Source organism: Juglans regia, chromosome 3 (genome assembly GCF_001411555.2).
Source record: "Juglans regia cultivar Chandler chromosome 3, Walnut 2.0, whole genome shotgun sequence".
Taxonomy (NCBI): domain Eukaryota; kingdom Viridiplantae; phylum Streptophyta; class Magnoliopsida; order Fagales; family Juglandaceae; genus Juglans; species Juglans regia.
This window is the reverse complement of record NC_049903.1, coordinates 29,895,485-29,920,069: the sequence shown is the minus strand read 5'-3', so window position 1 is coordinate 29,920,069 and position 24,585 is coordinate 29,895,485. Positions and strand designations below refer to the sequence as shown.

The following is a 24,585-nucleotide window of genomic DNA, read 5'->3' as shown; positions in this document are numbered from 1 at the left end:
TTTGTAATAAAATAATAGGATAGACTTATGAATAATGAGTCTTCAAATATGAAGATGAAACTAAATTCACTGTATCTCAAAGCTTAAGTTTTGAGTTTTAACCAATCCAATGCCATCATCTTTACTCTCAATCCATTCAAATTTTACACTTTTCTTCATTTTACCGAATCCACTGCCAGTGCTCTTATTGTTATATTCTTTTCTTCACATTATTATATTCTTTTATTCACTTTATTCTTTTTGTATCACATGATAATCACGTGTTATTTTTATTACTTCTTCATGTATTCCTATAAATAGGACTACTGTACATGGACATAAATACTTTACTTTTATTTTTCACTTCAATTCCAGAGGTTTCTTTAGCTTGCGCACTCTCGACCTTTGGTCTACTAGAGTTTTCACCCTTTTCCGTGCTCTACTAGGGTTTGCTTGTATTGCATATATATATATATATATATATATAGTAATGAATATACTTGGTTGTTTTGTCTAGATCAATCTCAATGCATATAAATAGTCAAATTATTCTACAAGAGGGTCGGAAAATTACTTCCTATCACATAGAAAATCATCTTCCACATTACAAGTAGATATTCCAAAGGCTCTATAAACATAAATTTATCTATTTCAACCAACTACATAAATTCCTCTACCAATCAATGCAATAATCCAATAAAATGAAATCAACAACTTCACAAACTCCAAATAACCTCCACATAAAGAACCAACAAATTCACATGTCTCAAAAATTTATCAACATCTCAATAAACCAAATAAACATAATGAGATCCATAAAATATAAAACTTAGATATAATAATCCTCTAAAGTCAAATGCTTAAAATTTCTTCTAGAATAAACTAAATACTATAAACAAAAAAAATCTTTGAACTCATACTAATCTAATTATACCAACTGACACACACTTATCTCACATTTATCTTATAATCCTTTCATGTGTCATCTATTCCAATTGTTATAACTAGCTAGTATCTAAAAAAATAGTAGGTGAATCCACCGAATCAGTAAGCATCAAACCTATATATAATAGTATGAACCTATAATATAGAATGTAAACGTGAGCCAACTACATAATGCAAAAACAAATAATTCTCAAAACACAACAATAGTGATATTTTTTGAAACATTTATTTGTCAAATAATATATACAAAAGACCTTACACACAAGCGTACTAAATAACATCATAAACAGAACAGAGTCTATGCTTACTCCCATGACAGGGTTGTGCATGTTTGCTGATAGCCAAACAAAACATACCTAACTATTTTGTCACCAAAATGAGTGCATTCAAAACAAAGGCCATAGTTACTCCCGTGGAAGATTGTACATATCTTTCGTTAGCTAAGTAGAACATAAATCCCTATGTTGTCAACAAAATGAGTGCACTCAAAACAGAGGCTATGTTTACCCCATGACAGATTTGTACATTTTGCAAATAGTAAAGCAGAACATAAATCAACATATATCACCAAAGCAACTGCACACAGAATAGAGGCAACTATTATTTTCCGTGATAGGGTCAGAGGCCACTATTTTATCTTCTGGTGGGACCAGAAATGAGAGGCTACTATTATATCTCCTGGCGGGGCTAGAAATCGGACAAAATAAAATCGTATACCTTTGGGGTTTCAAATACAATGCAATAACATAAATAGTATACTAAACAGATAATATCATAGAATCCGATCAAGGTTTCAAATTTCATATTCACATTTTATGCCATAGAGAAATATAGTACGAAAATTATTCATATCTACACCAGTCATGACAAAATGTTACATTTCAATGTTCAAATATAGAGACTAGTGTAGAAAATAATCGAGACAATTTTCCTAACAAAATATGCAGGTTTTTTTCAAACTTAATCTCAGTCAATTATGGCAAAACTTACCAAAGGAGCACTGCTTACCTTACTTTTTAACATTCTCTAAATTTCCTCACAACAGTGCCAAACAAATATCATTTCTCACCCTATAAAATAGGCATGTAATTTGCATAAATTTCTACTTAAGCATGTACTTGCAATTAAAACCTAAAATATTTAATTAACCTTTATTTCTGTAACCATTAAAATCCTCGTAACCCTAAAACTATCTCCACATCCACACATTTGTTTTCTCTTGATTTTATTATAGGAAATCATTGTAAATAATAACTACAGTCAACACTAGTAGACATAAAAAATATATCATCAAAGAGTGTTTCATAGATTTTGCGATATGTTTCTCTTATTTCCTTGATTCTCGTCCAAGACGGGCTTTGGGGTTTGTTTTCTTCTTCTTTATATAGGTCGTCTTTGTAAGGAAGATGTCCTATATAAATTAATAAGAACATAGGTCCTCTTTATATAAATTGAAATACACTAGATCATGAAGATCAGGACCAACGTTGTTTACCATTTTCTATCATCTTTCAGTAGCATTTAGTACCAACATGGTGATAAAAAAACATATTATTAATACTCTATTTCACGTGTACTAGGTCAAACTCTCCCTTAATAAGTGATTCCAACATATAAAATATTTATTTAGAATGAATTGTAAGGTCAAGGTTCAAATTCAAGAATTCTATTCAAATACCATGCATGTGAAAATCCTTGTCCTAGAAGACTTAAGTCAAAGGGAAGAGATAAATTTACTTACTTATATCCATAACAGGAAATTGAAATGCGTGTCATGATGTCTATATATCTTTCAAGTTTCATCTAATTGCATATATATTTCTTGATTTCGACAGATTGAACATGGCTACAAGTATGCTCTCAACAAGCACAATTGTTCTTGAGGTTCTTAGAAATGACAATTACGAGAATTGGAGTGCTTGCATTAAAAACTATCTCTTGGCTCAAGATCTTTGGGATATTTTCGAAACAACCACAGAACCTCCAAAACCAGAAGATGATGCAGTAGAATTCAAAGCTTGGAGGAAGAAGAATGCTGCAGCTTTGCATGCAATTCAGATTTCATGTGGGGTGGAAATACAATCTCAGATCAATGATATCAGTTCTGCTAAAACTGTTTGGGATATGTTGCCTAAATTAGTGCACCAACCACCATCGAAAGGACCTAGTGATAACCCAGTGGCTGAGCAGGGAAACTCATTGAATATCCCATCCAGTAATGTTCACGAGGATGGATCAATGGTTGCACCTGATCAAAAGGTTGAACCTGGAAGCTCCTCAAACAACCCAGGTCTCTCTGTCTCTCTCTCTCAAGCAATATTAACATTATTGAACAAAAAAAAAAAAACATAAGATTACAATTAGGGACAAGGAAGACAAAATGATGACATGCCCATTATTGAACCAGATGTTTTCTTCTTTTTCTTTTATCGTTTATTGTTGTTTGTGCAAAGTTATGGCAAATTTGATTAAATTGTACCGTGAAAGCAAGATTTTGTGATTACCTTTTAGGAGCAATTTTCTTGTTACTATTAACGGAACTAAAAGCATAGAGAGATTTTCTTTACTGTTTACTCTATTCTAAACAAGGTCAAGATATAAAATACAAAATGTCACTACCTGAATTTTGCGATAATTGACTTACACACACATATATGATCTATTTCAAAAACAATTTTAATAATAAAATAGAAGCATAAGCCATGGAGGTATGTAGGATTACTATAGGTGAATGTGATATACTCGAGCGGATCATCGAGATTGGCTGGAAGCCTCTAAGACATGCTTGAGGATGTTCTCAAAGATTGGCTTGTGGAGGTCCCTTCGAGTAAAATCTTTCCCTTTTAAGCTAGACATGCCGAGTGTGTATACATGAAGATAGACCAACACAAAAAATCACTTTGTCTTCAAAATAGGTGTAATTAGAAATAGAGATAGAGATGTTGGTACCAACATAATAGTAGAGACCATAGTTTATACCATGTTATATATTGGTTTTCATATACTAAAATAGATAACCTAAATATTTTAGAAGTCATATTCCATTGTCTAGACGCTTAGAGTAATATTATAACCTAAAACAAATGAGACTAATACTTGCGTGCATGGTTTGACATTGAACCCTGCGACCATAGTCTAGATCTAGAAGAGAAATTCACTATATATTAATCGAATATGTGCAAAATACAATGTAGTCTTGATTTTTTCCTTTGTTAGAAGTTGAAATAAGTCAGAATTTAAATCAATGATTTTAATGACAACACATTGCATGTGCTGACCGGATGAGAATATTACACAATTCTCTGTTTTGTTGCGAGCTTATTTGCTACACGTCCTGCAAGCAACTCATTGCACGTTTCATCGTTGATTGAAAATTCATATGATATTCAAGCAATTTTTGTGACTTAATTTACAGTTCTTTTTTCCAAGTGATTAGGAATTTAGGAGGGAGACGGAGATTTGAATTCATACTAAACTTTCAGTGCGCGCTAGCTAGAGATCACGTTTTAGGCATATATGTTTCCTCCCTAAACATGGCATGCTTCTTGTTCGTACTAACTCTAATGATCATCTAATTTACATACACACACATATCATCATGATGTACTCAACTCTGACATGCATCTAGCAGCCCCAAACGAATAAATAGTTTCATTTCATTTTATTAGAAGAAAACAAGCAAAACTTGGCGCAGGGAGACAAAACATAATTAATACTTGTAACGCGGACTACTATATGGGGTATGCGCCACTACACAAGGCTTTGCAAAGTGGTGATTGGAATTCTGCAAAAGAATTCCTTAAGCTCCAACCCAATTCAATGACCGCAAAAATTACTACTTTGGGCAAGACTGCTCTTCACTTGTCTGTAGAGGCGGGACATGTCCATATAGTGGAAGCGTTGGTGGAGGAAATGTCGGAAGATGACTTGGAAGTACAAGACAATTTCGGTGACACAGCTCTACTGGAGACAACATATAGTGGACAGTACAAGATGGCGGAGTGCATGCTTAGAAAGAACAAAAGCTTGGTCAGCATGGGAAGAGCTAACACCGATGGGTTCCATATGCTTCCAGTTGTTATGGCTCTTTCAAATGGATATATAAAAATGGCTCGATATCTTTATTCTCTCACTCCACTGGAAGATCTAATTCCAGAAAAGGGCAGGAGCGGTTCAACACTTTGTACCCAAGCAATATATACCAGAGCTTTAGGTACGTACATACGTACGTAACAACTTTATCCTCGTCAAACTATATATATATATATATATATATATATATATATATCATCTCCACTACAATTATTAGTTCTATCTGGGTTTTTTTTTTTTTAATTATTGTTTTATGTACAACACAACGTACAGATATTGCTTTGGATCTAATCCGGCGCTGTCCACGTTTGGTTCTCGCTCCGGACAAAGAGAGCTACAGCCCTTTATACGCATTGGCTGCTATGGGGTACGCATTCCCAAGTGGACATCGTCTCGTGTTTTGGAAACGATGGATCTACTCTTGTGAGTATACGCCCACTCTTCTTTCTGTTACTCCTTATTTTCCCTCTCTTTCATCAAATTGTTCCAGTATTATAATGAGCACAGCAATATTGATCGATCATGAATTGAAGTACTATTCTTAAAAGGATTACATGCAAGGCGTAATATCACGTTATTTTGAGTACTAAAGTTCACATAATTTTCGTCCCAAAAGACCCCAATTTCGTCCTGTAAAAATTTTTGGGACGAAAAAAATTCGTCCCAAAGTCGTTCCAATATCACTGTGCCAAAAGGTATTTTGGGACGAAAATCACCATTTCGTCCCAAAAAATTTCTTTTGGGACGAAATTGAAGGAAACCGTTCGAACACGTTCGAACGAAAAAAATTTTTCGTCACGGTTTAAATTCGTCCCAGAAAATAGTTCGAACGGAAAAAATTTTAAGTTCGAACAGTAGTAACGTGTTTGAACGATTTCGAAATATGTTCGAACACACATGAATTCGTTCGAACGTTATGAATTGTCTTTGTGTTCGAACGTTAAATGGTCAGGTCGAACGCGCTATATGGATTCGAACGGTATAGGATATGTTCGAACAGGACTGAAATTATTTACGTTCGAACGTTGTGTGATCGTTTGAACACGACGAACATGAATTTCGTTCGAACATATTGTCTACGTTCGAACGCTATTGTCGTTACATAGAGTTTGAACGTTTTACGTTCGTTCGAACGATATCTCTTTAATTTAAATCAATAATAGAAAACCAAATAGACATTCATACTATTTGTCACAATACATTAGAAACTGTTTAACACTCACAAAAGTGTGAAAATAAGCGCAAAGTAAATAAATAACAGTCGAGACAGGTATTGTTCGTACATAAATAGATAATCCCAAAATCCATCAGTTGTTTGGAGGCCTGTACTGTTGCATAAGCTGCTGCATTTGGAGTTGCATCTGTCTTCTGAACTCTTCTTGTTGTTCTTCATGTTGTTTGAGGCGCATCTCCATATCTGCTTGTTTTGCCAATTGAGCCTCTAACTCATGCTGTCTTGCAGTCAATTCTTCGATTCTGGAATTCGCATTCTCTAGTGCTATAGAAGTCATAGATGCATTCCCAGAAGAAGAGGAAGAGGGACCAGGCTTTACACAACGACCCAAACCCCTCAAATATCCTGAACGTTGACCCAGGACTTGTGTAAAAATCTCAATATCACTTGTTGAGGAATTTTGATCTGACGCAGATTCAGCACGTAGGGCAACCATTTTATCCTAGCCATATATAAGATAAAGAATTAATATCGTCATAAATATTCTAATATATTTAATTCAAACAGGTTATAAAACTTACATAATTTTCACGGGCATCAGGATGAGTCCACTCTCCATTACGATCAGTGTGCGATGCAGCATATAATTTTGTCAGATCATAATTAGTATCTGAATCTTGCTACAATAAATGTGTTAAAGATATAAAGTCATTATGATGAGTCCAAATAATTAACTATATCCAATAAAAAAAATAGCAATACCAATTTCTGAGAAAGACGATGGAAAGATCTTGAGCCTGCATGATGATTAATCTTCAATTTTGATCTATTTGTTTTGTTTATAGAACTTCGCTCCTGCAAAGAAATTGAAAATATTATGAAGCGAAATGACAGATATGACAAGTAAAATAATTAAATTTCATTATACCTGATATGATGGATCCTCAAACATGTCACAAAGTTTTTCCCACTCAGAAGGTCGGACATCCTGGAAAGGATGTTGGCGTGCATCTTCCTTCTTCTCAAACTTATTATAATGCTCATGACACCTCGCCTTATATTTGCGAAATGCATTACCCATAAGCTCTTCCACAGTCTTACGCTCCTCTCTCCGACCAAAATTTAATTCGAAATCATCCTTAAAAAAATAGTCACAAACACATTATCATTTATAATATTTTAAATTTAACTAAAGTATAGGAATTTATTCTACTAAATCAATATTTTAAACATTACCAAACAACGCTTCTTGATAAGCTCTTTAACATCTTGGGGGACTTTCTTCCATGAAGTCGTTGCCAAAGGTGCGTAAGTTCGTGTAAGAGCACCCACATGTGATGCAAGCCAAGCTGCTGGTTGTCCTTCGCCCCCAGTATGTTCGTCAGGAATATTAACCTTGATCTTACCCACCTTCCGATATTTTTCCAACGTTACCCCTCTAGTGGTGCCTCGACCTTGACGAGATTGTACTGTAGATTCTATAAAATATAACATTGTAATCAATTGCATAAAATTTCTATTACAGGACCTTAATTAATAACTTTTATGAGTATTAAATTTTTACCTTGTTCTGTAGAATCAATCTCTAATGGTGAGTCTGAAGGAGAGCTAGGAACAGGTGGAGATGGGTTGCGAACTTCCTTCCTCTTTGGCGGCATAATTTCAAACTACTGATACATTCAATAAGTAAAATATTTGTCATCAAGTGTAATGTTAACACTTAATTGGTCAATCAGAATCTGTATCAGTTTCATTTGACAATTCGCTCTCATCATCTGTAGATACTTCAGATGATTCAACATTTTCCTCAACTGTCGCATCAACAATTTCAGCCTCAATATCTTCTCTATTTAATGGAATCATCTCATACTGGCTCAAATCCACAAACAAATTTAAGGCGGGTTGACTCTCTTGGTATGCTTCTTGAGTAGAAGAGTCATCTTCTTCTTCATCTTGTCCTTCCACCTGAGGGATAACATCATATATATTTCTTGGAGAATATTTTTGAACTACTCGCCATTGATTTCCTAACTTCGGGTCATCTAAGTAGAATATTTGAGATGCTTGAGAAGCCAAAATAAAAGGATCATCTTCATACCATTTTTTTGATGTATTAACACTCAAAAAATATTCATCATCACGGACTCCAGTACGAGGATTGCTTAAATCCCACCAATCACACTTAAACAGATACACCGCAAGCTCTCCCAAATATTTCATTCCAATTATATCGACAATAACCCCATAGAAATCAATATTTTCTCCATCATGACTTCCTTCGACTAGGACACCACTATTTTGGGTTTTCCTATAACAATCTCGATCCAGTGTGTGATACCTACTTCCCCGAGAAATACATGCAGAATATCGAGCAGCGCGTCTCGATGGGCCACGCGCCAATGCATACAGTTCATCAGATATATCATTTGGATTATTCGCATGCAATTGTACAACCTACATATTGAGTAAAGCATATACTATATCAAAGTTGAAATTAATATTTTTTCATTTGTTATTGAGTAACGCATATGTAATTTCATTACCCGTTCTTCAAACCATCTCGGGAACTCCTCTTCATGTTTCTGGTTTATATCATTTACTCCTAGTTCCTTGAGCACGTTAATATGATCACTGAAATTGATGATTACCACAAATATATTATATTTTGTATTTTTTTAAAAGTAATGAGGCAATTTAAATTAAGAAAAAGTTATAACTTACTTCAAGTAGTTCTCTATTTCAGGGCAATTGTTCAGCACGTACCACTGAGCTTTCTCGAACTCTCTTCCACACAAGTCATAACCACGCACTGCACCAATTGGACGAACTTGTTGGGAAAACACAGAATATATAGTCCGTTGTCTTGCTCGGTCAACGTCAAAGTTTCTTTCTGGCCGATCAAACCGAGTGTCAACTCTGTGGAAATATTTGGAACAGAAGGTATGCCACTCATTGTCAATATATGCTTCTGCAATTGATCCTTCTGGACGGGCCTTGTTACCCACTGTACGTTTCAACTTTCCAAGAAATCGTTCAATGGGATACATCCATCTATATTGAACTGGTCCTGCAAGTCGAGCCTCACGTGGCAAATGAACGGCTAGGTGAACCATGACATCGAAGAATGACGGTGGATAAATACTTTCTAGCTTACACAATATTATGACAATTTCTCGTTCCATTCGATCCAAAGCTTCTACATTCAACGTCCTAGCACATAAGTTTTTAAAAAATGCACCCAACTCAGTCAAAGCCACACGCACATCTCTGGTCAAGTACCCACGGATACCAATAGGCAAGATACGCTGTAAGAAAACATGACAATCATGACTTTTTAATCCAGTTATTTTCCAATCATTTGTTCTCACACACCTTGTTAGATTCGAGGCATAACCGTCCGGTAATTTGATCTTCATTAGCCACTCACAAAATGTAACCCTTTCATTCCTTGACAATGTATACCACCCAATCGGCATGTAGACAGACGAACCATTTTCTTGCAACTGCATTTCCCGTCTTATTCCCAACCGCTTCAAATCCTTCCTTGAGTTTATTGTATCCTTTGTTTTTCCTTCAATTGACATCAATGTTCCCAATACGGATTCGCAAATATTTTTTTCAATATGCATAACATCAAGGCTATGTCGCAATTTTAACTTCGACCAGTACGGGAGTTCGAAAAATATACTCTTCTTTGTCCAATTCAACTCATTCGTAGCTCGTTTTCTCTTTCGTTGTTTTTTACCAAATTCATTACAACCAACATCTATAAATTGTGCAAGTACATCTTCGCCAGACAAATATGGTGGAGGTTGGCCCCATTCAATAGTTCCATCAAACATTCTAGAATTCCCATGCCATCTATGGTCACCAGGTAAAAATCGACGATGACCCATGAAACATAATTTCCTCCCGTACGAAAGCCATTCAGATTTGGTATATTTGTTACAAGTTGGACATGCCATTTTCCCCTTAGTACTCCAACCTGACAAATTCCCATAAGCTGGAAAATCATTTATTGTCCACAACACCGCAGCATGCATGTTGAACGACTTGCCTGTTGACGAATCAAATGTGACAACCCCATTCTCCCACAAATCTTTCAATTCTGCAATCAATGGCTGTAAGTGTATGTCTATATCATTTCCCGGTGACCTCGGACCTGGGATGAGCAAACTCATCATGAAATATGGATATTTCATACACTTCCAAGGTGGTAAATTATACGGCATAAGTACAACTGGCCAAGTACTATGACTAGTACTCATGTTCCCAAAAGGATTAAATCCATCTGTTGCCAACCCAAGTCTTACGTTACGCGGTTCTTCAGCAAACCATGGGTGTTCCTGATCAAATTCCTTCCACACCTGGGAGTCAGCAGGATGTGACAAAATATTCTCGTTCCTTACTCTATCTGATGAGTGCCATGTCATATCTACAGCCGTTGCGCGTGACATAAATAATCGTTGTAATCTAGGTATCAATGGAAAGTGGCGGACGACCTTTTGCGGAACATTTGCCTTGTCCGATGTCCATCTTGACTCGTGGCATATAGGACACTCGTTCAACTGCTCATTCTCTCGCCAAAATAATATGCAGTCATTCGTACATGCATGTATTACGTTGTAATCAAATCCGAGTCCTCGTTTCAACTTTTTTGCTTCATAGAAGTTACGAGGTAAAGTATTGTCTGTCGGCAGTGCCTCTTTAAACAGCTCAAGTAACATATTGACTGCCTTAATAGATAATCGACACATTGATTTTATGTGAAGCAATCTTACGGTAAACGACAACTTACTATGTCTTCTGCATCCTGGATATAGCTCACGCTGTGAATCATTCCACAAGCGTGCAAAAGTGTTATGGCCCCCATCATTTGAGCTTAATGTGTCCGTGTCACCTTCATCCACAAACATTCCCGCACCGATGTCACCTAACATTTCCTCCATATCCTCATCGTAATCATCTCCAACAATCTCTGGTTGTACATCTTCATCGATCTCTTCTTCTTCATGTGGAGCCTCAAATGAAGTTGGATATGGTTCGCCGTGTAAGACCCAATCAGTATAACCCTTATCAATACCTTTGACAAACAGATGTTCTCTCACCAAGTCTATCTTATGAGAACGCAAATTCCTGCATTCTCTGCATGGGCATCTGATACGCCCATCACTATCACATGTACCCAATGCAAACTCCAAGAATTTCTTAACACCTTCAGCATATACATTGTAATTCTGACCCAATCGATCGGTAACTCTCATCCAACTCTTATCCATGCCGACTATATTCATTACAAACAATATTGTAATGCATCAGCAAACATCCATATATCATGTACCAATTAATGAGTATGCCACCTTTCACCGGGTAGTTGGTCCTATCCCGTTCGGGATTGTAAGATCATAGTCGCCAACCTATGATCTATTATCTGTCACGTCCAACAAAATTTCGGCAGCATCTCCCCATAGTTCTCCAAATATGCTCGTTTCGTTGTGTGCACTGACGATTAACACGTCGTTGCACCATCACCGAAACTGCATATCCAGAGAACAATGGATGAATCTACCAAAATCATAATGTTGGACGACAACAGATATAGTTCTATAGTTTGCGAGAATGATCTTACAATCCCAAACTGTCAACTCTGGACAATTCAAGAGTTATCAATCAAGTATTCATCCGAATTGATAACTCTCGAACGGGTCTAAGGTTTATTTTGATGAACAAAAAATACAAAATATGCTAATATATGTCAAACAATAACAACATATTATTTACACAACAATACAACAAAAACATAATTAGTAGGTATTATTTCAATATTTATTCCAGATTTTAATTTAAATATTAGTTTTACATGTTTATAATTAAGTATTTTAATTTAAAGATTTAGTAGTATTTTAATTTGAATATTAATTTTATTAATATATCTTGAAGTATTTAAGTATTATTAAATCTTAACTATTTCTATTTTAATTTAAAGATTTAGTAGTATTTTAATTTGAATATTAATTTTATTAATATATCTTGAAGTATTTAAGTATTATTAAATCTTAACTATTTCTATTTTAATTTAAAGATTTAGTAGTATTTTAATTTGAATATTAATTTTATTAATTTATCTTGAAGTATTTAAGTATTATTAAATCTTAACTATTTAAGTATTATTAAATCTACCAAAATTTATATTTTATTTTAAAATTTTAGTAGTATTTTAATTTGAATAATAATTTTATTTATCTAGAATTAACAATATTAAATGGTAGTAGTACATATAATTTACACAACTATCCCAAACTATTTGTATTATGTATATGAAATGTCATTACCCGTTTGAACGATGATGCCCTATGTTCGAACAAAATTAATACGTTCGAACGGTAATCCTAATCCGTTCGAACGTATTTGTTCCAGATTCCAGTCGTCTTCAACAACGCCGAAAACTCCATTAATTACAAACTCTAACAAACACAAACACCAATTTCAATGCATACAACTTTCTAACATTGCAAAATATTAAGTTCAAATCATACATTTCTATTTTAAAAGAAATACCTGACAAATTGAAGATGAAAAAGAAATAACCCGAGAATAATCTGAAAATAATCACAAACTATCCTACAAGTATTAATCCGAGAATAATGGAGTGAGATGAACAATTTTTTTGAGCTTAAGAGCTAGTTTGAGAAAAAATACCTCTGATATGCGAAGGGTAATCTTCAGAGCACACGGAGCGACGACAGCACGGAGAGAAACAGAATTGTGAGGTTCTGTCGTGTTTTTGAAGAACATTTCATGTTCGAACGGTTATTTACTAACCGTTCGAATGTGAAAATATTAAGCGGGAGAAAATTCCCTCCTAATTTTCACGTTCGAACGTATAAAAAGTATGTTCGAACGTTAATGAATTATTCCCGCTCGAAAATTTATCGTTCGAACGTTAATTTCTAACTGTTCAAACGGTATTACAAAGTATAATGTTGAATAAAAGAACAACATTAATATATGTAGACATATTAGATTATACTATATTTTAATTGGCGGGATATTTTCCCACCACTGCAATAATCCGTTCAAACTATAACAAATTACGTTCGAACGGTAATCCAGCTGTCTTTAAATGGCGGGATGTTTTCCCGCCATTTGCCTTGTCCGTTCGAATGTTTTATTTTACGTTCAAACGTTAACATATGTGTTCGAACTGTTTATGAGTACCGTTCGAACACATATCCTTTATGATTAAATATAACTTTTTTCATCATTAAATGAAAAGTACTATAACATCATATGTATTACTTATATATACTATCATATATAATGTAATATATACTATCATATATATGGTAATCTATACTAATTATATAGTATATATAGTAATATATATTATTAATATATATAGTGACCTATACTATCATATATATTATTAAGATCATATGTATTAGTAATATATACTCACATATATATAGCCCCAAATATACTAAGGTCACATAATAAAGTTTAGAGAAATTTATAAGATGATAGTATATTATAAGTAATCTATACTCTATGTATATATGTTGTATAATATCATATATAACTTTAGTAGGTAAAGTATAATGGAATATGTAATATGACATATATTAGTTAAGTATAAACTCATACCATATAGTACTACATGCTATTATATGGTACTATATATATCTTAATATATCATATATAACACTTTGATAGTAAAGTATTATGATATATTACTATTATACTATAAGAAAATATTTTATAAGATATTATGCTTTCAATTAAAGTATTCTACTATTATAATATATATTATAATATTACATAGTAGATTACAGTATATATAATCTACTATAATAGTATATATATTATAATAATTTATATGAATATAAATATAGTATACATTTAATATATTTTTTAATAAACTTATAAAACTTCCGTTCGAACGTGAAACACTAACGGGCGAACGGTTTTATATTAACGTTCGAACGTTTAATATTAACGTTCGAACGGTTCTGCAGGTATAAGTTTATCGCGGGCTTCCTTCCTCTCACGCCGCCGTCTCCACCGTTTGAAAAAGCGAGAAAACGTTTGAACGCACGCTCTTCACCGCCGTCTGCCGTCGTGATCAACACATACGTACAACATTTTTCCTCCCAACTAAAGGTATGTACTTTCAAACTCATTTTACCGTTTATTTTCCGATTTATGGTTTTATTTGGTTTTTTTTCTTAAAATTACATTTTTTCATTAATAATTACCGTAGAACATCATAAATCTATCGTAGGATGTTTAGAAATGAAGAGTACTTTGTTTTTGAGTCGAAGAAACCACGGAATCGAAACATTTTTGAGTATTTTCATGGCTGCTGAGTTGACTCAGCCATGGCCAAGTTAGATCTGTTTTACGTTCGAACGGTATTAACCAGTACGTTCGAACGGTAAACCTGTACGTTCGAACTTGATAGACACGTTCGAACGTTATTAATTTTCCGTTCGAACATATATTTAGACGTTCGAACGGTAATTATTAAATTAAATCCATTAACATTTTATTAGCTTATTAAATTGTTTTCATCGTTTAATTGATTATATGTTCTATCAATTAATTTATTAAATTGCTATTAGTATATAATTTTGTAAATCTTTTAGTCGTAATTAGATTTTATCACTAATCTTGAATGTATATTTTATTTTTTAAATTGCAGGATCATAATAATGTCTTCTTGGGGCCGTAAACGTGGTAGATCAGGAGAACCTTCCATCCAAACAGTTCGAGAGCGGACCGTTTTACTTGAGCGACAAGTAAAACTGTCTGATTTTGTCGCTCTTATATGGGAGGGTCATTCCCTCCCATCAGTATTCAATGATCGTGGTTGGGCACCAATCTTAGATCAGCGAGAAGAAGGAATGGAGCTCGTTTCCTTCATTGAGATCGTTACTGAGTTCTATAAAGAGCTCGGTGCTGCTAGCCCAGACGATGGAGGGGCATATAGGATCTGTGTCCGAGGAGCTCCTGTTATATTTTCAGCGGATGGACTCGCTGCATATCTGGGTATTCCTAGGCTTCTTGATGCCTACCCAAACCTCCCGCCTAGAGAGTCTGGTCCTTCAGGTGATGCAGCTCAGTCTCAGGACGAGGGACTAGATTACACAGATGAGATAGATACACTTGCTGATCACAAGGTCAGAGACTTGATTGTTGGTCAGATGCTCCAGTGTATGATGGCTCCAAGAGTATTAGGCAGGCAGATTTATCTTCTTTCTTCAAGATTATGAATTTGATCATTGCCAACAATATTGACCCACGGCAGCACAAGACCGAGGTCGGCATGGATCGAGCGAGATTTATGATACGGGTCGCTCGTGGCATCCCGATCGACCTCGTTGGTTATATATTTGAGAGGATCCGATCAGAGGCACGGTTTATTACGACAGATATACTGCCGTTTGGGATCCTCATCACTCGATTTTTGCTACATGCCGGGGTTGTGCCCGAACCTGCCGAGCGTTCCCGATTTCCGATGGCACCGATCAACAGCACCACCCTATCACGGAGCACGGGACACTCTAGATTTCGTTTTCGTGGAGCTGTTCCAGATAGGGCTGAGATTCAGAGAGATGGGCAGCCAGGAGATACTGGAGTATCGGCTGGTGAGACATCTACACAGGCTGAGACATCATGCACATATATTCGCGAGGAGCTGGCTGACATATTGCGTGCTGAGATCGGTGTACACACATCAGCAGTGATTGATGCAGTGCATACTGCCATGTCTGAGTTGCGTACAGAGATTATGGCTACCGTCTCTGGGTTACGTACAGAGGTTGATGAGTTACGTACAGCGATTAATGCCAATAATGCAACTCAGGTCACAGTTAGTACTCGACTGACACAAGTAGAGACACAATTAGCTGCAGTCGAGGATGTGTGTAGAGACCTCGCATCATAGTTTTTATCTTTTATTTATATTTTCTTTTGTTGTAATTATGAACAATATATATGGCATTTTGATAATTTGCTTTATTTGGTTGATTAATATGTATGTGATTGATAATATTTATTTACTAAATATCTTATTTAACGTAAAAGAAATCATTAAAATATTTTAAAATTAATTACATAAAATTAATTAATGAATTTGTATATATGATAGATATTTTTTATATTTTGAGTTTCGTACCGAGATTAATATTATACCTTCGAATGTATAAATGTGGTGCTTGAATATGTTCTAACTAAATATATTCCGTTCGAACGGTTTAGAAAGCTTCCTGCCAGGATTTGCCACCAAATATGTTCCGTTCGAACACAACAAATTCTCGTTCGAACGTTTTTGAACTTTTCCCGCCATAATAAAGTAATTATCCGCCAAATTTTACTGTTCGAACGTATTTTTTCACGTTCGAACAGTAAAAATTTTTTGGGACGATTTAATTCGTCGCAGAAAAAACTGTTCGATCGGTTATTTTGACGTTCGAACGGTTTTCTAAATTCATCGATTTTTTGGGACGAAATTTAAATTTCGTCCCAAAAAATGACTTTTAGAGACGAAAAAAATTTCGTCCCTAAATAATTTCGTCCCAAAATCTCAAATTTGTTGTAGTGTCTATTTCTGTTACTTTTTTATATATACACACACGTACCTGACATTGTAGGCAAGCATTGCATGCATTAATAATTAGGCTTAAGCATTTTATAATTATTAATTTTGTGATTCATTGACATTTATATGATCTGAAAGGTATACACATTCAATCGACAAATGGTACGACTACCAATGAAGTTCATTTGATAATTCAAAAAGACGAGGGACGCCAAAGCGATGCAGTAAAAACTAACAGATCATCAGGTACGTACTTACGTAGTTAAGCTAGGTTTTCATTTGCAGTAAGGATCATATTTTGCATGTACAACTTCATTTCTCCGATCTTGTGGTGTTAACTAGCATATCTTAAGTACTCATGCATTGTCTACCCGACATAACATTACTCATTTCATCTCAGCAAGGATAAAAGAATTGAGCTCCTCTATCTAGATCTCTGACCCAACTAGAGCTGTTTTCTTTCTTGGCTCTATACAAGTGGTTTGAACCCCTATTTTCTATACTGTCGGACTCCGATTCTCGCAATGGAGGAGAATCTAGAGGAACTATATAAACGATTGACTCTTACGGATCAGGAACAAGAGGAGATTCAAGTGGAGACTCATAAGCTGGAAGATGCCTTCAATTGTGGAAGGTTATGCTTGATCACACAAGTATTAACAGCGCAGCATTACAATAGATTAGAAGCTTTTAAACAGACGATGAAGAGGATTTGGAGGCTAATGAAGAATATTAGGTTTCAGGATTTGACAGCCATGTTAAGTCTTGTTGAATTTGGTGATATCAAAGATAAGGAGCGAGTGGTCTGTAATGGTCCTTGGTATTTTGACAAACATTTGGTATTGCTGAAAGAGGTGGAAGGACTTCAACCTGTCCACCAGATATGACTTACAGAGGCCCTGTTTTGGGTTCACCTACATGGGTTACCTCTTGGAGCAAGGAATGAGTATATTGGTGAGCTGATAGGAAGTAGGATCAATGAGGTTGTGGAAGTGGATTTTGTGGCAGGGGAAATGGTATGGGGTGAATTTATGCGAGTAACAATAAGGTGGATATAACAAAGCCCCTGCTCAGGGGGAACATGATAAATTTCGGTTTGGGGACAACATAATGGATTAGATTCTCATATGAGTGCCTTCCAAACTTTTGCTATTGCTGTGGTCGGTTGGGCCATAGGCATAAGGAATGTGAGTTGGGGAGGTCAGCACAGGGTAGAGACTAGAAATGCGAGTTCTCCTATGGCATATGGATGAGAGCAGATGGCTATGGAACTAGAGGTGGGGAACGACGACAGAAAGTTTTTGCCAATAGGGAGGCAGTTCCAGTGGCTACTCTGGGAACTGTTACAAATGAAGATGGCAGTACGATAGATATGCCGATACAATCAACGCAGGAGGAAGGAGATGATGACATGGAGGGTTCCAAAATCGTGGGGAATATTCCTGTAGAGGAGGGGGACTAATGGAATGCAGACGGATGAGGTGGTTACGGAATGCATGGAATGTGGGCACAAAAGGAAAGAAGAAGTGGTGGTTACGAAATTCAGTTAAAAATGTGAGGGATTGATGCAGAGAGATGAGCTGTCATTGCTAAAAAAACAAACAGGCTATAGTTGCGGGGAAGAGCCCAGGGACTGTGGTGAAGAGTCTAGTAACACAAAGTAAGCCCGATGAAAAGGAAGCCTGTAAGTGGAAATGTCTATCCCATTTTAGCAACCCAACATTGACCCAGAATGCTGTTTTGGTTTAGAAAGTAACGGTAAAAAAAAGAAAAGAGATTGGCGAGACAGAAGGAGAAGAGAAACGAGTTGCAAAGAAGAACTAGTCACATGGGAGGGTGGATAAAGATTGAAGAGAGGAAAATGAGGATATCGGCGGTGGATGACGTTCAGCCCCACTGGGAGCCATGAAACTCCTCAATTGGAATGCCCGGGGGCTTGGGAACCCACACGACATTGGATCTCTTCAAGACCTAGTCACGAAGGAAGGGTCCGATGTAGTTTTTTTACAAGAAACCAGACTAGAAGCTCGTGCTATGGAGAAATGTAAGTTTAAACTTGGTTTTCTGAATTCCTTAGCTATTGATTGTGAAGGAAGAAGTGGTGGAATTGTACTATTGTGGAAAAAAGATATTGAGCTTACTATTTTGAGTTACTCTAGGAATCATATTGATGCCTGTATTAAAACTGAGGGGTCTCATAGAAATTGTGATGAGTGTTGGTTTATCACAAGTGTATATGGGCATCCTGATACAAAGTATAGGCATGTGGTTTGGGATTTGATTAAATCTTTATGCAGAAGGGAGGGGGTAGTTTTTGGTGATTTTAACAAAATAGTTAGCCTCAATGAGAAAAGGGGTGGCAGGAGGAGGCTGAAAAACAAATGGGGGAGTTTAGGGATATGATTAATCAATGTGCCTTAAGAGATTTAGGCCTTAAAGGGCCACAATTTAATTGGTGAAATGGGAGAGAGGGGGTGCAATGTATCAGTGAAAGACTAGATCGTTTTCTGGCAAACACCCATTGGTGTACCTGTTTCCCACATGCTATTGTAACTCATTATTATGTGGCCTACTCTGATCACCTCCCTATTTGGTTAGAGTTGGAAGGGGGAGCTTTGCCAAGAGCAAGACAGAGATTGTTTCAGTTTCAAGCCATGTGGGTAGGGGAAAAAGAGTGTGAAAAGATTATTGAAAATTCATGGAAGAATGATACTGAAGGGAATGATATGGAAGAGGTGATGGCTATGATTTCTAATTGCAGCCAAAAACTAGCAGTGTGGAATCGTGTGTATTTTGACAGGGTCTAATATCAGTTAAGAAAAGTTAAGCCAAAACTTCAATATTTACAGGAGACCATATGGAGACAACGTTCAAAAGCATTATGGTTAAAAGAGGGGGGGCCAGAATTCAAAATACTTCCACACAAAAGCTTCTCATAGAAGAAGGAGAAATGGCAGTAAGAGATTAAAAGATGCTAATGGTGAATGGCAGGAAGGGGAGAAAAAAGATAGGATCATTTTGGAGTATTTTCAGAACTTGTTCTCAGCTACTATGATAGGGGTCAAACAGACTTCCTGGAATGTTTAGAGGGAAGGGTAACAACTTTGACTAATGAAGATTTGACTAGGCCCTATACTAAAAAGGAGGTTATTGATGCATTGAAAGAGATGAACCCCTAAAAGGCCCCAGGTCCTAATGGAATGGCACCAATTTTCTTTCAGAAATATTGGCATGTAGTTGGAAAAGCAATGATAGCAGCAGTCTTAAAAGCTTTACAAACTGGTGATTTCCCGTCTATCTTGAACCACACCTTTATTAATTTGATTCCAAAGAAGACAGTCACTGAAAATGTTGCTGATTTTAGACCCATCAGCTTATGTAACGTGGTGTATAAGCTGATCTCAAAGGTTATTACTAATAGATTGAAGAAAATACTACCTGATGTTTTGTCTGATTCACAGTGCTTTTGTGTCGGGGTGACTTATTACTGGCAATGTCCTTGTAGCCTATGAATTGATTCATTATTTAAAGCATAAAAAATAGGTAAGCAAGGGTATATGTCACTTAAACTCGATATGAGTAAAGCCTACGACAGTGTTGAGTGGAGCTTCTTAGAAACTATTATGAATGATCTGGGGTTTGAAAAGAAGTTTGTTGATATGGTTATGAAGAGTGTTACTACTGTAAGTTTTTTTGTGTTGATAAATGGTGAGCCAAAAGGACCTATTATCCCTAGTAGAGGTTTGAGGCAAGGAGACTCCATTTCTCCTTATTTATTTTTATTATGCACAGAAGGGTTGACTGCCTTACTACAGAAGGCATAGAGAAACCAAGTACTTAAGGGGATTAGGGTTTGTAGAAGGGCTCCTCAAGTTAACCATCGGTTGTTTGTAGATGACAGCGTAATTTTCTGCAAAGCAAATGTTGAAGAAAATAGAACTGTTCAAAGGATTCTTGATATATATGAGAAGGCATCGGATCAGAAGATAAACAAAGAGAAAACAACTATGGTTTTCTCAAATAATGTGTCAGATGCAGTAAAGTAGGAAATTCTGCAGTTGTGGGGGGGGGGTTACTAAGGTTCAACAGTTTGAGAAGTACTTAGGCCTTCCCCCGTGGAAGGTCGATAAAAAACAATGGCTTTTTCTGAGATAAAGCAGAAAGTTTGGAGTAAATTGCAAAACTGAAAGACCAACTTCTATCTCAAGGGGCAAAGGAAATTTTGATAAAAGTTGTGGCTCTCTCAATTCCAACTTACTCAATAAGCTGCTTCCTATTAGCTGGAACCTTATGTAAAGAGCTGGAATCCATGATGGCGAATTTTTGGTGGGGTCAAAAGAAGGATGAGAGGAGAATACATTGGCTTAGTTGGGGAAAAATGTGTGAACCAAAAGCTAGAGGTGGGCTGGGTTTCAAGAATTTGCAATCTTTTAACATGGCTCTTCTTGCCATGCAGGGTTGGAGGATCCTACAGGCAGAAAGCTCATTGATCTATAGGATATACAAGGCAAATTAATACTTTCCACATAATACTTTTTTTTATTCTAGGTTGGGTCACAACCCTTCATTTACCTGGAGAGGGATATGGATAGCTAAGAAATGGTTATGGAAAGGATGTAGATGGAGCATTGATTATAAAACTGCTAAGTTATGGTCTGAGAGCTGGGTTCCAGGGCATCCAAACCTCTTAAGGGGTGCTAGTGCAATATGGCCAGAGGAGGATATGGAGACAGTGGACAGTCTATTTGATAATATAGGGAATGCTAGTTCTAGATGGTGGAATGTAGAGAAGATTCGAGCCCTTTTCAATCCAAATGTAGTAGCCTCTACTATTTTTAAAATTGTAATAGCCCCTGGAGATCAACCAGATAGGTGGGTATGGGTGTAGGAAAGGAGTGGAATGTTCAGTGTAAGAAGTGCTTACAGACTTATTAGATGGCAGTTGCAAGAAAATTTAGGTGAATGCTCTTCAGCTAGCAGAGGGCAGTCTTTGTGGAGGGCCCTGTGGAAGATGAAGATACCTCATAAGGTTAAGGTGTTTGTTTGGAGGGCGTGTAAAGATGGGCTCCCAACTATGTCAAATTTGAAGAAAAAGAATGTGCCAACGGAGGATGTATGTTGTTTCTACAAAATAGGTACTGAAACCCTTCCTAATGCTTTAGTTTACTACACTCAGATTAAACATTACTAGTGTAGTTTATTACCTATGGTGGGAGTGTTGGGCAGTGAATTGTCAGTTATGGATATGTCAACAAAGATACATGAGGGTAGTAGGAATGATGATTTAGTTGTACTCTTTCTGGTAGCATGGGCTTTCTAGTTTAGGAGGAACATGTTGGTAATGAGAAAATCTGTATGGAGCCGAGACAAGTAATTGAGCATGATTTATCCTTGAGAAAAGAGTTTTCTGCAGTGCAATCTGTGCTGAGTAGTGAGTTAAAGAGTTCCTACAGTTGGAAGCCTCTTGAATCTGGTTTTCGAAAATTAAATGTGGATGGGGCTATGTTTAGTGATTTACATAGAGCTGGTGTTAGGGTGGTGTTAAGAGATGATAAAGGAGATATCATTATGGTGGCTAGCAAGGTAGAAAATGAGGTGGCAGATCCTGAGGATATTGAACTCTTGGCTATTTTTAGAGGCCTTCAACTATGTGCTAATATGGGAATTCAAAAGATTATAATTGAAAGTGACTGCTTGATGTTGATTCAGGACCTTCAAAAGGAAGCTGGCATGTCTTCTATGCATAGTATTTTGTTCTTAGAAACAAGGAAATTGTTATTTTTGTTTACTGAATATAAATTTTTGTATGTTGGTAGGTTAGAAAATAAGGTTGCTCATAGACTAGCTCGACATACTTGGAATGTTGAATCACTTGATATATGGTGAGATTGTTTTCCATATTTTCTCTCTCAAGCTATTTGGTTTGATACATATCTGTAAAATGTTTTTATTATGAATGAGAATATTTAATTATAAAAAAAAATTACTCATTTCAGCCTCACCCAGTTAAGTCCACTCCTCTGAGTTGCACTTCATTTTGCACCCTCACCCTCACCCAGCTATTTGGCTTGATGGCAATTAAGTGGAGGTGCTGCGTCCCTACTAGGAACGGCAAGGTCGAGAATTGGGGTGATGTCATCCATCAGAACAGGGAACATTAGAACATTAATAATGATAGGGATGTGTATTACGAACCAGTCAATGCAATGTGCAGTATTTTTAGTGCATGCAACAAGATAGGATGGCGATAAGTGTGGCCATAAAGTTTGGGACAATGTGACATGTTGAAGAGATTGATCTTGAAGAGGAAGCATGAAGTGTGGCCGACTTGATCCACTTCATTAATTGGTCTTGAAAACTATATGGAAAAATAGTATCAACAATTGTCATTTCTTAAGAATACCAAATTTGGAACACAACGATGAACTTAATTATAAGTTGCTCTCAATATACCATGAAAGCAAATAAACTTAGTTACAAAATAAGGTTTCGCAAATCTATTTTTCTATTACCTAAGTTGTGTGATGGGAATATGAGCAAATTTCATAGTATTTTAGAATAATATATTTGAACAATCTTCTAATGTGTGTACGTGATTAAATTTCGTTTCTACTTTGCAGTTATAGCCCTATTGCGCCAACCATTTTCAAAACTCATTAAACTCTTGGGTACGTATGCAAAATTCATTTTCCAAATTTATCTATTTGCTTGAACCTTTTTATCCCTTTTTATATGTATTAATGTTTTGTTTTATTAAATTATCAATTGTGATCGTTTGTTGACAAAGATATCGAGAATTTATATGAAATGAAGCTGGTCCATGAGCAATCCCGTCAACTTCTACATCATATGTGCAAAGAAATTTTAATTTCAGATGTGGAAGGAAGGCTTAAAGGTTGTGTTTATCAAGCCATTTTTCGTTCAATCAAAGAAGGTGTTTTTGAGTTTGTTCACGATGTAGTGAAAGCGAATCCAGATCTTTTGTGGAGCAAAGATGGCAATTTAAGAAATATGTTCTCGTATGCTGTCCTATGCCGCCAAGCTAAAATCTTTAGTCTTATATATGGACTAGATGCGAAGAACAACATCACATATGATAGAGATAACTCTGGCAACAATATGTTACATATGGCAGGGATGCCACCAGTTTCCATTATGCTTAATCGCATACCAGGTGCAGCTTTACAAATGCAAAGAGAATTACAATGGTTTAAGGTCATCTTTCTCACTTTCTATATATATTTACCTGATATACTCTTCTTCATTACTGCAAGCCGTGGCTATTTTAGCACAACTGACACGAAATGTGATGAGGAAGACAAATATATTATATATATATAGGAAAAGAATACAACCGAACTTTAGGTGTAATAAGGCATCAATTTGTGAAATCACCACTTGTTCCTAAAGCTTAAACAGATGAAAAGAGGTAGATTTTATTATTTTATATCCTAACACTACCTCTCACTTATAGGCTAAACTTTCCCTCAATGAGTAAACTCAACAAGTGGAATATACAATTAAATGGGGTAGAGTATAGAGTCAGGATTCAAACGCATGACATCTGCTCTGATTCTATGTGAAATCACCACTTGTTCTAAAAGTTTAAACTGATGAAAGAGGTAGATTTTATTATTTTATATATCAACACAATTCAACCAAATGAGCAATCTCATTGAAATTCCTAGTTGGGTGAGTCCACGATTAATAGTCTTTGTGAGTTTGAAATTTGTATAAATCTAGGAGTTCCATCACACACAAATACACTCAATATTTTTGGTAAGTAGGATTAGGT

The 24,585-nt window shown here is 35.9% G+C and overlaps 1 protein-coding gene and 1 long non-coding RNA gene across 2 annotated transcripts; both read left to right on the top strand.

Annotated features, from left to right (window-relative positions):
* The first annotated feature begins 2,766 nt into the window (after window positions 1-2,766).
* Window positions 2,767-5,561, top strand: LOC108998993. The gene is made up of 3 exons (XM_035688773.1): window positions 2,767-3,214; window positions 4,796-5,137; window positions 5,290-5,561. The coding sequence occupies exons 1-3, from the start codon at window positions 2,767-2,769 to the stop codon at window positions 5,559-5,561; spliced, it is 1,062 nt and encodes a 353-aa protein (XP_035544666.1).
* An 11,392-nt stretch (window positions 5,562-16,953) lies between these two features.
* On the top strand, window positions 16,954-23,690 carry LOC118348052. Its single transcript, XR_004801187.1, has 3 exons — window positions 16,954-17,036; window positions 23,411-23,458; window positions 23,578-23,690. It is a non-coding gene; the product is annotated as an uncharacterized LOC118348052 (long non-coding RNA).
* The last annotated feature ends 895 nt before the right edge of the window (window positions 23,691-24,585 follow it).